The sequence below is a fragment of the Pocillopora damicornis genome, chromosome 6 (genome assembly GCF_964200805.1).
Source record: "Pocillopora damicornis chromosome 6, jaPocDami1.2, whole genome shotgun sequence".
NCBI classification, from domain to species: Eukaryota; Metazoa; Cnidaria; class Anthozoa; order Scleractinia; family Pocilloporidae; genus Pocillopora; species Pocillopora damicornis.
In genome coordinates, this window is record NC_142675.1 from 13,922,132 (window position 1) to 13,937,500 (window position 15,369).

Sequence of the window (15,369 nt, forward strand, 5' to 3'; positions counted from 1 at the left end):
ACGTTTTCAACCCAGTTGTTAACACTAAATTGCCTGCTATACTCTCCCACCGACGCAGTACCACAGTTTCTTTAGAAACTTACCCCTTTATAAACACAAATATAGTCTGTTTATAAATTCTTAATAACATATTTCTACTTAAGTAAGATAAAAATTCGATTGGACATTTAAAGCTCAAGATGAATCGTAAGAGACGTAAGTTATTTAAAAAAACGTATTTTCAAATAAAAGTTAATAAATCAGTAAGGTGTTATAATCTCGGACCTAGGCCAATCCCCTGGGGAAATTTTCGCGGCAACCGCTGCTGTTGGGGGTCGATTTTCATGTTGTTTCCATATTTTGTTTAAATCGCGCACTCTACAAAATTGACAGATGGAAGCTCTTTGTTCATGGAAAAATCTTTGCTCGTGGAAAATCAAAAGCGGAACAAAGTCCTTAGTAAAAAAAACAAAACAAAACAAAACAAAAAAACAACAACAACAAAAAAAAGAACAGGCCAAAGAAGAAAGAAAGAGTACCATTCTGTTAAGAAAAGAAAAAAAATTTCTATGTGAAAGCGACTGATACTGTCAGAGCTCCATGCTGGTGTCCAGATTTCGAACAAAGAAGTCGCTGTTAAACCAAAGTTTGCCATAAATGATGTTAAAAACAAGGTTTCCTTTTCTTTATGCAAGTACCAGCCTTGATGCAAAAACATTAACAATTGCCTCGAATCGTAATTTTGAAAGCTGTATGTCGAATCGTTGTCTTGCTCCTCAGCATATTTTGCGGTTTTTCCATTTTTGTCGCAGATTTTTCCTTTGCCTTTGGCAACTTTGATCGTTATTGTGTCTTCCTCCTCAACGCTCCACTGAGCGATCCAGATAAAAAAGACGTGTCTGCAATGGGTTACTTTTCCAGGAAAATCTTCATCCATCGTCACTGACGCTAAGAGGTCCCGTTGTCTTGATGGTTTTCGGCGCGAGTCGTTTACCAACCTTTATGAATCTCGTATTTGATTTTGGGAGACACACAACCACTTTGAGCGAATTTATAAGGTATATATCTTTGACTGATTTTCTTCAAATTTCGCCAAACATTGTAAGAATAATAACAAACGAAAGTATGTCGGGAAATTTTGATATTAGAAATATTTGTCCCGTGGCGTCCATTTACACAACACGACTCGCATATTTTTAGCTACTCCAACTTTAGATGCCGATAGCTAGACAACCAATCAGAATATCGATAGAGTCCGACGCTCTTTTTATTGATTGATGCCTTATGAATGAGACTGTGCAGCCATTTTGCTCGTGCTGCAGCATCCGCTACCCGATAAATTCAATAGAAGAACCTTCGGTCGTTTCACGCCTTACCGGCTCCTGACACTTCCTTAAAAGAAAGGTCGCTTAAATTATATTTTTGTCGTGAACTGCATTTATTCAGCTTTCTTCTGATATGTAGTTTGCTAGGATTATAGTGGAACTAGCGTGCTTACGAATTATTTCCCGAAGGACACCCGCGAAGGTGGGAAGTAACCTTAATTTTGCGTTTTTCGCGATTGTAAAGCATTAGTCACATTAACATGATTACATTAGCACCTTGCCCCCTTTTTGCTTCTTTTTTGCCCGATTGTTATGATAGTATCTTGCGCACTTTTAGTTTTCGTGGTTTCCTTCTTGCACGTCGAGTTCTCGTGCACTTTTGGTTTTCCTTGTTGTGAAACTCGCCCACTTTTCGTTTTCGTTGTTGTCCGATTGTTACGTCAGTATCTCACTTTTTGTTTACTTGTTGTCCGATTATTACTTTGGTATCTTGTGCCCTTATATCATTTCCTTTGTTACACAGTTGTTACGTTAGTATCTTGCAAACTTTTACTTTTCCTAGATGTCCGAAAGTTACGCTAGTATCTTGTGCACTTTTTTTTCCTTGTTGTCCATTGTTGCGTTAGCACCTCATACACTTTCATTTTTTCTCGTCGTCCAATTATTTCTTTAGTATCTCCTTCAATTCTCGTTTTGCCCGATATTTTTGTTAATATCTTGCACACTTTTACTTCTACCTGTTGTTTAATTCTTACGTTAGTACCCCGCGCACTTTCATTTTTCCTTGATGTTCGATTGTACATTACTATCTCGTGTACTTTTTCTAAGAACCCTTACATGTAAAGCTCCTGAACGGGAAAGCCTAAACTTCACGTACGAAATTGGTGTCTCTGAACTTAAGGCTCGAATTCAGGACCCCTGAATTTAAGGTATATATTTATTGCCATTGGAGGCAAGGCACAAATGTAACACCCTTGGATGAAAGCCACCGACTGTGGTAAGGTACAAATTGTACTTGGAAATATAAGGTTCAAGCCCCGCGAGCAAGATGGAAGTTTTTTTAATTCTAAAATTTTAAACAGTTTTTTTTTATGACACAGTTAACCACAGCAAAGGGAATTACATACTTTCATATTGTCCATCTAAAGTGACTGCAAAGAGTTGGAGCTAAAGAAATTAAAGAAACAAATCACTCAAAGATAGAAATTAAACTTTATTACTTGAGTACAACCACTGAAATGTTGGAAAAAATCTCCATTATTCATCTTGAAAGAAATCTGCTGGAAAAAAAAGATATTTTAATGAAAAATTCTTCATAAATATTTTTTTTTTCTCAAGTTTTACAATAGGAATTTGACTCTACTTCAAACCACTGACTATACTTACAATTCCAGTCTCCATCGCCATCTCCATCATTGTCACCGTCGCACTTACTGATCACTCACTATCATCCGGAGGTTTACAAGATTCCTAAAAAAAAGTATATAAGAATCACACTACTAATTTGTGTGTTTTTGTGTTGATCACAAAAGTTGCATATTTGTTTTCCAAAAGAAAGGGCAAATGTTCACTAAAAAAAGACACGCAGTGGATAAATGTTAAATATCTCTTGTCATTACCTCATCTAAACACCTTTCACTCCTCTTTCACTGAAGCATTCTCTTGCGAACCTAGATGTGAATGATCAAAAGCAGCATTAAAGAATATTCACGAAAAGAGGACGTACATGTAGCCAATTATTTTTCAAAACTTATATTTCATACATCATTTAACTACTTTACTGTGTATTATTTCTACTCTTAGAATAAAAAATATCAGTGTTACTGTGTTTGTCTCAAATCTCTTAATGACACTACAAAATCCTTAACCTCAAACTAAATCTTCAAATTTGAAGACAATCAAAAGTCAACTGCTCTGATTGCAATTTTAAGAAAGGCGGTCAGTCAGGTGCTAAGGAAATGCTCTCGCACACCCCATGGGACATGGCCTTTGTCCACAATGATATCATGACCTTAATTGGAGATAACTTTTTCATATAAATATGGTTTTCAAAAAGGATATCAAAGGATTTAAAAAATACACACAATAAAATTGGACGCCATAATTTATAAAAACTATTAAAATGTACAAGATATCATCTAGAATCATTAAATTGTAAATTTAAAAGATCACGCGTAAAAATATTTACTCTCTCGGATGGTCTGATTGCCTTGCTACGGGAGTTAATCCTTTGGATACTCGGAAGTCTGAAATTTAGTTTCGTTCTGGTGTTTTAATCATGTTGTTCCTGGTGTCGCATGAAATTCATATCATGCTGAGCAAGTCCAGTTAAACACTTACACGCATATATGCAGCCTCTGAAAATTCCCTTTTTTTATGAACACTGTCTCTGTCATTATCACCGTCACTGTCTCTGTTACCGTCACAATCACTGACACCTTCGGTGCAACTTTTTTTTGATATCACGCCATGGTCACTGGCTGTCTCTTCTCTCTTATTGTTACCGTCAATGTTTTTTTTCTGCCAATGTCCTTGTCATTGTTCGTGCTGTTGTCACTCTCCTACCTCTGTTGCTGTTAGTTTGACTGTTACTTCATTTTCACCGCCTTTGTCACTCTGCCTCTATTTCTGTGTGTCTCTTTGACTGTCTTTTTGTCTGCCTATGTGACTGTCAGTGTCACTGATCCCTTTATACTGTTTCTTTGACTGTCTATGTCATTGTCACAGTCTCTGTCAGGGTCTTTATGTCACAGTTACTTCAGTGTGACTCTTTCCAGCTCAATCACTACCACTTTTACTTTTATGTTACCATCAATGTCACTACTTCCTTAACTGTCATCATCATTGTAACTATCGCTATTCTGTGAAAGTCATTGTCTTTGTCCCTGCTTCAGTAGTTATCTCTAACCCTCTTACTCTCACTGTTATTATTCCTCTCTGTCTCCCTCTCAATGCCACTCTGTTTTGTTTTAACTCTCATTTACACTGTCTGTGTTGGTGTCACCGGCATTGTCATTATCATTCTCACGGTTTTTCTTACTATCTCTGTCTCAGTCACTTCATTGACTGTCTTTGTTACTCTTTTCTGTGTCTTTTTTTTCACAGTCAGAGTCACTGTTATTTCATTACAAATATCTTTGTCACCGTTAAAAACTATCTCTGCTACTGTTGTTGTTGTCAGTGTCACTTTCTCTATCGCTACCTCTGTCTTCATGTCTCTCATTGTTTCTGTTACTGTGTTTCTAGAATAGAAGAATAAACTTTAATAGATGTTCCTCAAAAGGTTTTTCAAAATCTATTTACAATTGTACAAAGATGTAAAATAATAATATTAACAATAAAATATGTAATTATTAACAAGTAAAGATGAAGGTTCATGTTAACATTGTGTGTGGAGGTACTCCCTAATGGCGATCTTAAAAGATTTCAAAGATTTCAAAGAGGTACGAGTCCCTTTTGCGTGTGTAACGAGCATGAATACTAGAGCGCTTAATGAATTTATCGCTCAGGCATTGTGGAGCAAGGTCATTAAGACTCAAACTTCAACTTTATTGTATAAATAAATAAATACCATCAATTAAAAATGCTATAAAATCGCTAAGATGTAAGAAAAAGACAATTTAAGAGTAGGGACTAGAATGTGAACTGTATTGTGGTATCTCTAAGATGTGCTGCTATGGTGTTTTAGAGTACCACAAGCTGTAACTACTATCATTATTATATATGTACGTACTTAGGTCTAGCTTCCTGATCTTTCTCTCAAAACATTGAATACGAGATGACCGTTTTACTTCCCTATTAAGTTTCGACTACAGGTATGGTCACATATATTTGATGGTATGCCTACCATAGTACCCCGTATGCACGGCATGGTAAAGTTACAGTTCCTAAGCAAATATCGCATATCTTTGAGAGTAAACATTTCAGAAATACATGGTATCGCCAGCCCATCTGACTTTGTTCATTAGTAAAACTTTATCTTCAAGTTGTCTGTTGATTCATGTAGGTAGTTTTCTTGTCGGAGGAGCTCTTAATAACTCTCGGAATGGGATCTATAGATTGGTTTAAGAGCTCTCTCTTTCAAATGTTCCACGTTTTTAGCATCAGAAGCTTTACAGAAAAGCCAAATCGAATGGCAATATGTCAGATGAGGCAAAATAAATCTTTTGTTAAAGAAAAGTTTTGTGTTACAAGGTATGGTGTTGCAAAGACGCGTAAGAACTCCAATTTTCTTAGTAGCTTTCTACAGACATCGCTAATAATAATAATCACCATCATCATCATTTATTTAGTGCTTTTTACATAAATGTCCAAAAGCGCTTAACAGAGTGTGTGCAATAAAATAAAATTATAAAACCTAAGTCAGAATTTACCAGATCATTACTGTTTCTAAATATTTAAATATTATTAATAACTATAAAAGATAAGATAAATATGGGGGTAGAGTCTACCTTGGCATAAAGTGCTCAATGATGTGGTAGCAGAGCTGGGTATATACAGGTGAAAGAATCAAAGAGGACGCATCGATTCTCTGTTACTCTGAGTTTCGCGCCTAAGCGCTCGTCAGAGTTCTGTCTGACGAGCGCTTAGGCGCGAAACTCAGAGTAACAGAGAATCGATGCGTCCTCTTTGATTCTTTCACTTATATAAAAGATAAGATATGTTTTAAAATGATTTTTAAACACTCTTAAGTCTCACACAATCATATATCCTTTTCGTAAAGAATTCCAAAAACGCGTGGTGGATACTGAAAATGATCCATAGCCATACAAACATAAATTATAATGTGGTACTTTCAATTCCTTTTTGTTTGAAGATCTACATGTTGAAGTTATTGTCTCTGCCACTGTCACTTCCTTGTCAATTTCACAACTTTATATGCCATCGTCAGTGTCATTGATTTTTACTGTCTCTGTTAGTGATACTGTCATCTTTTTCTTTGTCTCTCTTTCACTGTCAATTTCCCTGTTTCTCCAACTGTACCCATCCATTTCACTCTCCCTGTCAATGTTAGTCTGTTTATCTAACTTCAAGTGTATCACTGTCACGGTTTTTGTCACTCTCACTGTCATGCTTACTGTCTCTGTTAGTGTTGCTGTAACGGCCACTTCATCGTCACCGTGTCTTTCTCTCTAACAGTCACTGTCTCTAACACTATCAATCTCTCTCTTACTGTTACTGTCTGTCGATGTCACTATCTCGCAGTTTGACTGCCACTGTAACTCTCAGTGTCAATATCACTTCATCGTCACTCCCTATCATTGTTACTGTCTCTGTCACTGTAGTTCTTACTGCCTTGGTGTAAATATTGCAAGTGCTGGGGTGTGTCAGATTCAGAAATATATCTCAAAGTCCGAGTTTTCCAAAAAAATTGTCATTTTTCGTGGACAGATGATGCCCTATATACTTTTAATGAAGACAATAAAAAGGCGTGAAGAAAAAGAAGTTCAAATTTTGATCGCAATAACAATCTTGAAAGATCGATTTACTGATTTTGAGTGCACAACATCGTCCACCCCCAGTATTAGAGTACATCGATGTGTCTGGTGAACAAATGGAGCCATCCCTTCTGCATGAAACATTTGAGCCATTTTTGATTAGCACATACTACTAGATCAACATGTGACCAGTACTTGTAAGGCCTGCTTCTTCCACCTTAGAAACATCAGCAAAACGTTAAAAAAAAAACGTTAGTTCACGCATTAATTACATCTAAGCTAGATAACGTCAATTCATTTTCTGATGGATCACCAATAAAATGTCCAGAATGCTGCAGCCCATGTTATTGCTCTCTCAAGATATTAAGACTAACCCTCCAAGCCCTTACTGTCCAGGTACACTCCATCTGTCAAGCTAGTAAGTTATGGCCATAAGTGTCTCTCTTTAGTGGCACCCAGCTTATGGAACTCTCTTCCCAACAATATCAAACAGAGAAGCTTACTACTAAATTTTAATACCCCTTTGAAGATACATCTTAGATTGTAAAAATTGCCAGTCTTGTATGTTAGGTGACTTTAACATTAACCTTTTTTCGAACTCTGCATTACTTAAACGCTTTATTGCCTTAATTAAAGCTTAAACGCTTTATTGTCTTTACTAAAGCTTAAACGCTTTATTGTCTTAATTAAAGCTTACGGTTTTCATCAGCTCCGTTCTGTTTGTACAAGACCAGTATCTGGAACACTTTTGGACCATGTTTTGGTTAATTGTAGTGATAATGTTCTTGAATCAGGGACCCTATCGTTAACTCTAAGCGATCGTCTTCCTACTTATGTCTCGCTGAAATCAGGAGCCACTAAGCTACAATCTAATCTAATCTAAACCAATGCTTTTTCCCTCAAAAAATAATTTTTCTGTTGATGCCTTTCTGGCCGATTTGAGCTGCTTCTGGATTCGCAATTTGGTTCCCGTAGTTATCACTCGGGTGAGCTTGCTATGGCCAATCTTCCTGATAACATTTTAACAAACATGGATAATAAACTCCTTAGTGGACTTTTACTAGTTGGCTTTAAGAAAGCATTTCACCTTGTGGATCATGATACGTTACTTAATAAACTTCGTATCTATGGCTGTTTCCATTTTTCCATGACTTGGTTTTGCTCTTACCTATCTGGGCGTTCTTAGAAAACCCAGTTTTAGGGCACTTATCTGAAGCACTTTCAATCTCTGTAGGTGGACCGCAAGGTAGGTTTTCTTTAAGAAATAGGTTAAGAAGTAAGTTTTCTTTTCTTTTCTTTTCTTCAAGGTTTTCTTTATTATTCACATCAATGACTTGCCGTTAGAGCTACCGTGAATTCTACGATGTAAATGCGGATGATACTACTCTTCTTGTTCGAGGGCCCTCTATTACTTCCGTTAGCACTCAGTTGAATGAAGTTGCTAGAACTGTATCTACTTGGGCTGATAATAATCGAATGTCACTCAACACATCCAAAACTAAATCTCTACTTATTATAACTCTGCAAAAATGCAGCACTCTAACCAACTTGGCGCTTAATGTCCAGATAGGTGGTAGATATATTGAGCAAGTGGACCATGCCAAGTTGCTTGGTGTTATGATAGACAGTAGCATGTGTTAGGAATACCATATCAATACAATCTTCTCCATTGTTAGCAGTAGGCTTTCTCTTTTCTGCTGTATCAAACCTTATCTCAACTTTGATTCTGCTTTAAGATTCTATAACCTTTGCGTTAACAACTACTTAATTTATTGTTCCGCTGCCTGGGGAAACTGCTCCCACCTCCCCTCTTACGACTCCTTTGTCTTCAGAAGCGTGCTGGGTGTATACCCCTTGATGCCGACATCTCTTTGGCTTCTCTTTCTTTATTTTTGAAACTGAAGTGGATCCCCGTTTTTTATCTCATTAAATACAGGAAACATTTTCTTCTTTTCAGCATTCTCCTCAATCTGAATGCTCCTAATTGCCTCAGGAACAGATTTCAATTTCTTTCTGATTCGCGTGGACTTTTAGGCCGTTATACAAGAGCCTCCCTCTATGACTAAAAGGTACCATACCCACATGGTAACTCTGGGAAACGCACACTTGCCTATACTGCTACTAAATTCCTCAATGAACTTAGTTCTGACCTAAAAGAGTTCTCTACTTCTTCTTCTCCACCAACATTCAAATTTCTCCCTCCTCTCTTAAATTTAAATTACAAAATCTATTTCTCTCACCCCTATCCTCTGCTGAGCACTTAGAGGATCTACTGTGCTCGATTTGCTGCTATTATATTTCTTGTAATTTTTTACATGTTTTAAAGTTTTTAGTCAATTAAGATACTTACCATTTTATTGCGTATTAAAAGTTTATTCTACTTTAAATATCGTTTCTCTTGTATATTTATTAAAATTTATTTTGAGAGCCATAAGTTAGAAAACTGTAATACATTATTGCGTCTCTCTCTTTAAATAAAGTTTTTCATTCATTGAAATCTTTTAATCAATCTTATAATTAGTTCAGCATGCAATATGTTTTTTAAAGTTAAATTCTCATACTGCTACTATTGTGTTTTTATCTCTCTTCTAAATTCCAATATTACAATCGTAAATTTTTAATTTTTATCTTTGGTTGTAGTCTGTATCAGAAATAATCTTACCTGCTGATCTCAGAATTAAATACTTTAACAAACAGTGTGATCCATTTATAGCTGTCATTTTATCTGTACCCCCATAACTGGTGCAATCTGCTACTTTTTTGAAACTGAAACTGCACTTGAAAATGTGCCTTAGCAAAATTAAAGTCAAATACTGCTTGAAGTCCTGATGAGGTTGCATTAAAATTGAACAAGCTGGCAAAAACAGCTATTATTCCTTTGTTTCTGTCTGTGTTTAAAGCGCTGACCCCATTGTTGTTGTCACTACCGCCCTAACTCGTAACTCAGTGTTTCTTGTAAATAAATGGAGTCAAGTGTATCTTCCTAAATTACATCACATATTGCCACTCACAATTTCAGCAATCCTCAACAACAGGTGTACAAGGAAGGTCACTTTACAGAACTGTTACTTGTTAAAATAACTAACGATTGAAGAAGAGCACTTGCTAATAATGAGACAGTCAGGATGGTTTTTGTTGACTTTAAAAAAGCGTTCCATTCCATATTCATGTGGCTTACTTCAAAAGTTACAAGGCATAAGAATCATCAGGGACATTTGGTTGGGAATGAAGGATTAGACAGTATACAGCTCTCATTCTAACATTCTCAACACTATGAGAACAGATGCAAAAAGAAGGCCCATTTTGCTGAGCAGTGCTACAGTACAGTGCTACGATGGTACTTTTACAGGAACGTTACTACCTGTAGAACGAAGCGCACCGAAGACTTTTTCACTTTTAAGTATTTTTTAAGCATTTTTAACAAATGTGATGCATGTTCTGGCGTGGTGTGTATAATTTGTACTTAACATATACAGAAATGTACATAGTTGTTCTTATTAAGTTTTCATTTTATTATAACTCGTTAATTCAGTAAGTTACTGCAAGAGAGTTTAATAAATTTTTATTATTATAATTATTACTATTATTATTATTATTATTATTATTATTATTATTATTATCACAGTAGCGTTTCCTCATTTTTGGATTAGGTGAATGACCTTGTTTAGCCGGCTTAGCTTCTTCTTTTGGATTTTAGATTTTGGATTTTTTGGACAGTATTTCCAATTTGTCGTGCCATCAACTTTTTTCAAAGTCTTAATCTTCATAACTCTTCATGTTAAGTGAAGCGTTCATGCGTTCAAGATGGCAGGTCGAGTTTTTATCGCTCTTCGCCTATTTACTGTTTTTTTGACTCTTTGCTGGATTATTAAGGCACCTAACGAGGGTTCTGGAGAGTTATTTACGTCTACAAACTGTAGGGATGGTGTTTTTCCCTGTAACGATAGGATTTTTAGTTATCGAGTTCTTTCATGCTTACGCTCAAAAAATACAATATTCCACGTAGAAAGCTTAGTTTAGCAAAGCGTAAACGCTACCAGTTCTCCTTTAGTCACCTGTAAACAGTTGTTATTGGTGTTAAACTGTAACAGGCACCTGTCATGTCCTTTTGTGTAACTGTTATCCACCGGAACTCTTTAAAGTAATTGATGTTGCAAAAGGCGAAATTCCTACTTAGCCAATAGTTTAGTAGATTACATGATCCTTTAGATTATTCATGGCATTACGTTATCCATGTACGTTAGGTTTAAATAGGACTGTTCTGTAAAGCTTAGCGGTGAGAAAGTTAGGAAGAGAACGGGGTCGAACCAGCCCTGGCCAGGTCCGTTCTGGTCAAAATTGTAGTAGAGCTTGAAGAATAAATCTACGTTGGAGCCAACCCTGTTGTCGTTAGTCATTCTCTCAAGGATAGTCAGCAACCGTAATAGATTCCGGTTACCTTCCCGCAACCAGCGAGTGCCCCCAAGGAAAGCCTTTACCCAGAAGAGTTTTTAAGAGTTGTCCCCGTCCGTCCGTTCATTTGTGAAGGCAAAAACCTGTTTTCACATCCCTGTTTTCTTTTGAAACGAAGATATTTGTGGAGGCCGTACGAGACTCCTAGGAAGAAGGCCTTCGCCGGACAGCGAGTGAGTTACTACAATAAGGAATGGTTCACTTACAACTACCTAGGAATTAATAGCACCAAAACGCAGGCAATGGTACTTGGAAACAGTTCCTACAATTTCGAATTCTTTGTGGACCCGCTGCAGGTTATTGACATAAAGCCGATTCTAAAGATCCTGGGCGTTACGCTGGACAATAAACTCTCCTTCAAAGATCACGTAACAATTACGCTGAAAAAGGCATATGCAAAAATCGCCGCTCTCCGCAGAATAAAGCGTCTTATACCCTCCTCTATTATGATCTCTTTGTATAAAACATATGTGTTACCTCATTTAGAATATTGTTCCCCTCTATTGTTGGGAATCTCTACTCCTCTGAAAAATAAGCTGGAAAAATGTAACTTTTACGCGTTAAGAACTGTGCTTAATCTGTGTAGATCTACTGAGTATAAAGACTGTCTCAGGCTTGCTAGTATGGACACCTTAATCCAAATACGTCTTACTGCGCCTTTAATCATGTTTTTCAAGGCATACAGGCTACAGGGAGCTTCGTATATCTCTAATTTTTTCACACCTAGGGTCTGTCACTACAATTTGCGCTCCTCTGCTCTTAATGTTTCCCAGCCTGTAAATACCTCTAGCCATATTCATAGGTCTTTTTCATAGATTATCTCTAATTCCTGGAACCAGCTACCATCTTCAGTTAAATCGGCAACTACTCTAGCAGAATTTAAGACTGGCCTATCTCGCATAACTATGCTTGGCTGTAAGTGTAATAAATGTATTAGTATACAATTGTAGGGTTATGAATTGGTAATTAGGCTTCAGGGTTAGGGCTACAAGTTAGGGCTGGTAGGGTTTCAGGGGAGGTATAGGATTAGGACAAGGGGTAGGGGGCTAGGTGATACTTTTGTGTTTCTTTTTTCGTCATATATACATATATTTAACTGGTACATATATTTATATACACATCTGTATTTTAACTGTCGAGCGTTTTCAAAATGAGCCATTTGGCTCGGGGGATTGGGTAACCACCCCCTACGTTACCGACATAAAATAAATTGTATTGTATTGTATTGTATATAACCTCTGCAGTTTTCGTTTTTTTTAATTTCGTTATATAGACTCAGACCTTAGTGGATCTTCCATCTACTGCCGTTACCATTATTAGGAAACAATATTTTCATGCTAACAGGAACTGTTTTTTTTTTTTAACAAGGGGGATGACGTAGATTTCTTTGTTATCTAATTTTATGGTTACATTGTTACATAACGTACGTCTTAGGATGATACTTTTTGTAACCGTACTTCGGATACCTTGCTGGTAAAAAATACCACGTGTTTTGGGGCTTGCAATGAAGAAGTTGGTCTTTTAATGAACACATGCTTCGAGTTTACTTCAGAAAGTAAAAGAGACATTGACACTGACAGAAATAGTGACTAAGACAGTGACAGTGCCACTGACACTGACAGTGACAGGGATAGTAATGGTAACAACGACATTTGCAATGAAAAAACAGTGACTCTGACTGTGACAAAGACAGACACAGCAACAGTGACCGTAACAGTAACAATGGAAATTGAAAACCCAGATGTTATAATCGGAACAGAGACCTGGCTTAATTCTCACATTCCAACTTGTGAATCTTTCCCTCCTAGTCATTCAGTTTTCTGAAAGGATAGACCAGATGGGTATGGAGGGGTTTTAGTTGCAGTCAAAGATCTGACATGTCAAGAACTTGGCGACCTTTCCTCTGATAGTGAGCTAATCTGGGCTAAGATCTCACTCACGAATAAGAAACATGTATACGTTGATGCCTTTTATAATCCTAATAGCTCACTTGAGGCATTAAATGGACTTGACTCCTCCCTCTCCAAATTCCAGAAGAAGCCAGCGAACTCTTCCATACTTCTTTGTGGTGATTTTAACCTTGGAGGAGACATATGCCGTGGAAGCAATACTATTGCAATGAACAGTCAATACTCTGCAGCCTGTGAGAAATTGCTAGACTTGTGTTGTACTTACAATCTAAATCAAGTTGTAAAAGATCCAACTCGTGATGGGAAAATCTTAGATTTGCTCTTTCCTTCAAATTCCACCCCTACAAACGCCACTGAAGTCCAACCTTGTTTTGGAGATCATGATATCGTAAGAATTGAAACTTTACACACACCTAGAAGACCAAGGTCACCTAAAAGGAAAGTTTTTCCTGTTTTCCACTGGAACTTTAAATTTGGCTCATCCTTCCTTTAAGACTTCCACACCAGATCAGTTGAGGAGAATTGGAACATTATCATGACTAAGGGCCAAGTCGCACTAGAGGACAAAACTGTTTATTTATGTCAAAAATCTGTCATCACAAAGAAAAACCAAGTGCGAAGAACAAAATTTGGTCGCAGGCGGACAAACTTCAAAGATGCCGTCGACTGCCTCTGGAGCGGGCCAAATTGAGACAAATTTTGGAAAACAATAGCGAGGGTGTTTTAATTCGGAAATGATTTGACAGGTGATATGTAGCAGAGTCTCTATGCTATAGACTTCGCGGCAAAATTGGTCACGTTCTCATTTCGCAGCAACATGAATCCAAGCACGGGCAACCAATACTTTCCGTATGAAATGGGGCAACAATATCCTCAATATCCATCAGGATGGAGATATCCGTTGCCTAGCACTTACAATTTTAATGATCGAGGAACTGCAAGCCCATCTCCTTCAACCGCAAGTTCTGGCTCGTTGTCAGAATCCTTTCCGTTCGTCGAAGACGGCTCAATGCCGGAATCATCCCAAACTTCTTCGCGCCGTACATCTTCCGAGAACAAGAAGGCCCAGGAACGATGGACTAAAGATGAGGAAAAACTGTTAGTCCAACTATGGGCTGAAAAACACGATCAGTTGGAAAGCAGAGAGTGCAGGAAAACGTGGGCCTGGATCGCTGAGAAGATTTCGAAAGCGCTACAGTCCAACAAGACGGCCGACAAATGTATTCGGAAAATGAAGTACATCATAGAAAGATACAAGAATGTAAAAGATTGGAACAAAAACCAAACAGGAGGAAACCTTAGGAAATCCGTCTACTACGATGAGGTCGATAAGATCCTTGGATGCCGCGACCTAGTAACCTTCAATAATGTAGCCGAAGCGGGGATCAGCGGCGAAAGTGCCCCCCAAGTTGTAGCTGAATCAAGTGATACTACTGGCGAGAACAGTACTTCATCTAGCCCCAATGTGCTACAAACTCCAGCTGAAAAGAGAAGAGCGTCAAAGAAAGGGAAACGAGCTTCGAAACGCAAAGCTCCTGATAATGACAGCGACGAAGAGTTCAAGATGGCTCTAAAGGATATGAGGCAGCAGGGGGAGAAAGTTACAGCATTTATGGATTCTTTGCAACAATCACAGACGCAGCAGCTAGCCATGATGAACCAATTTATGGGCTCCATTGTGAAAATCCTTGGCCAACAGAATGAGAAAGACAACTGAACTTTAATTCAAGACTGTTTTGGACTATTGGGAGACAATCATTATCGACCATTATCAAAAGACACGTTATTGTTTATGTTGCGAATCGATCAAACGAAATTATGGAGACAAATGAATGTACTGCTTGAACTGATTTCTTGTTGTAAATGCAAAAATTATCTTTATCACACACTTCTCTTTAAAAAGGGATTTGAAGAATCATAGACTGTTTTTTAGCAACTCTCTTATATCTTCCCCGTCCTGCATTAAGTCATTGTTCTGTTCGTTTCCGCGGTCATCATCGTCATCGTAAAAATCATCCTCCCATTCGTTCCCAATTTTAATGCAAAAGTTATGCAGCACTGCACAAGCAATGGCAATCTTCACAGAAAAAGTTATTCTGCTATCCAACCGCTTTTGTAGAATTCGCCAACGACTTTTGAGGCAGCCAAAAGCGCACTCGATGGTTACTCGTGCAGACGACAGTTCCTTGTCAAATGTTATCTCGCCAGGGTCACGCGTCGCTTCAGGATAAGGCTTCATAAGCCAGGGGGAAATAGGGTATGCGC

At 37.6% G+C, this 15,369-nt stretch overlaps 1 protein-coding gene across 1 annotated transcript; it reads left to right on the forward strand.

The window, feature by feature from the left end:
* The first annotated feature begins 13,921 nt into the window (after positions 1-13,921).
* On the forward strand, positions 13,922-15,016 carry LOC149044083 (uncharacterized). The gene has a single exon (XM_089208633.1). It carries the CDS (start codon positions 13,922-13,924, stop codon positions 14,819-14,821), a length of 900 nt encoding a protein of 299 aa, XP_089064759.1. The 3' UTR covers positions 14,822-15,016.
* Positions 15,017-15,369: the final 353 nt, after the last annotated feature.

Coding starts and splice junctions, on each gene's coding strand:
- LOC149044083 (XM_089208633.1), top strand. CDS start 13,922: ATGAATCCAAGCACGGGCAACCAATACTTTCCGTATGAAATGGGGCAA.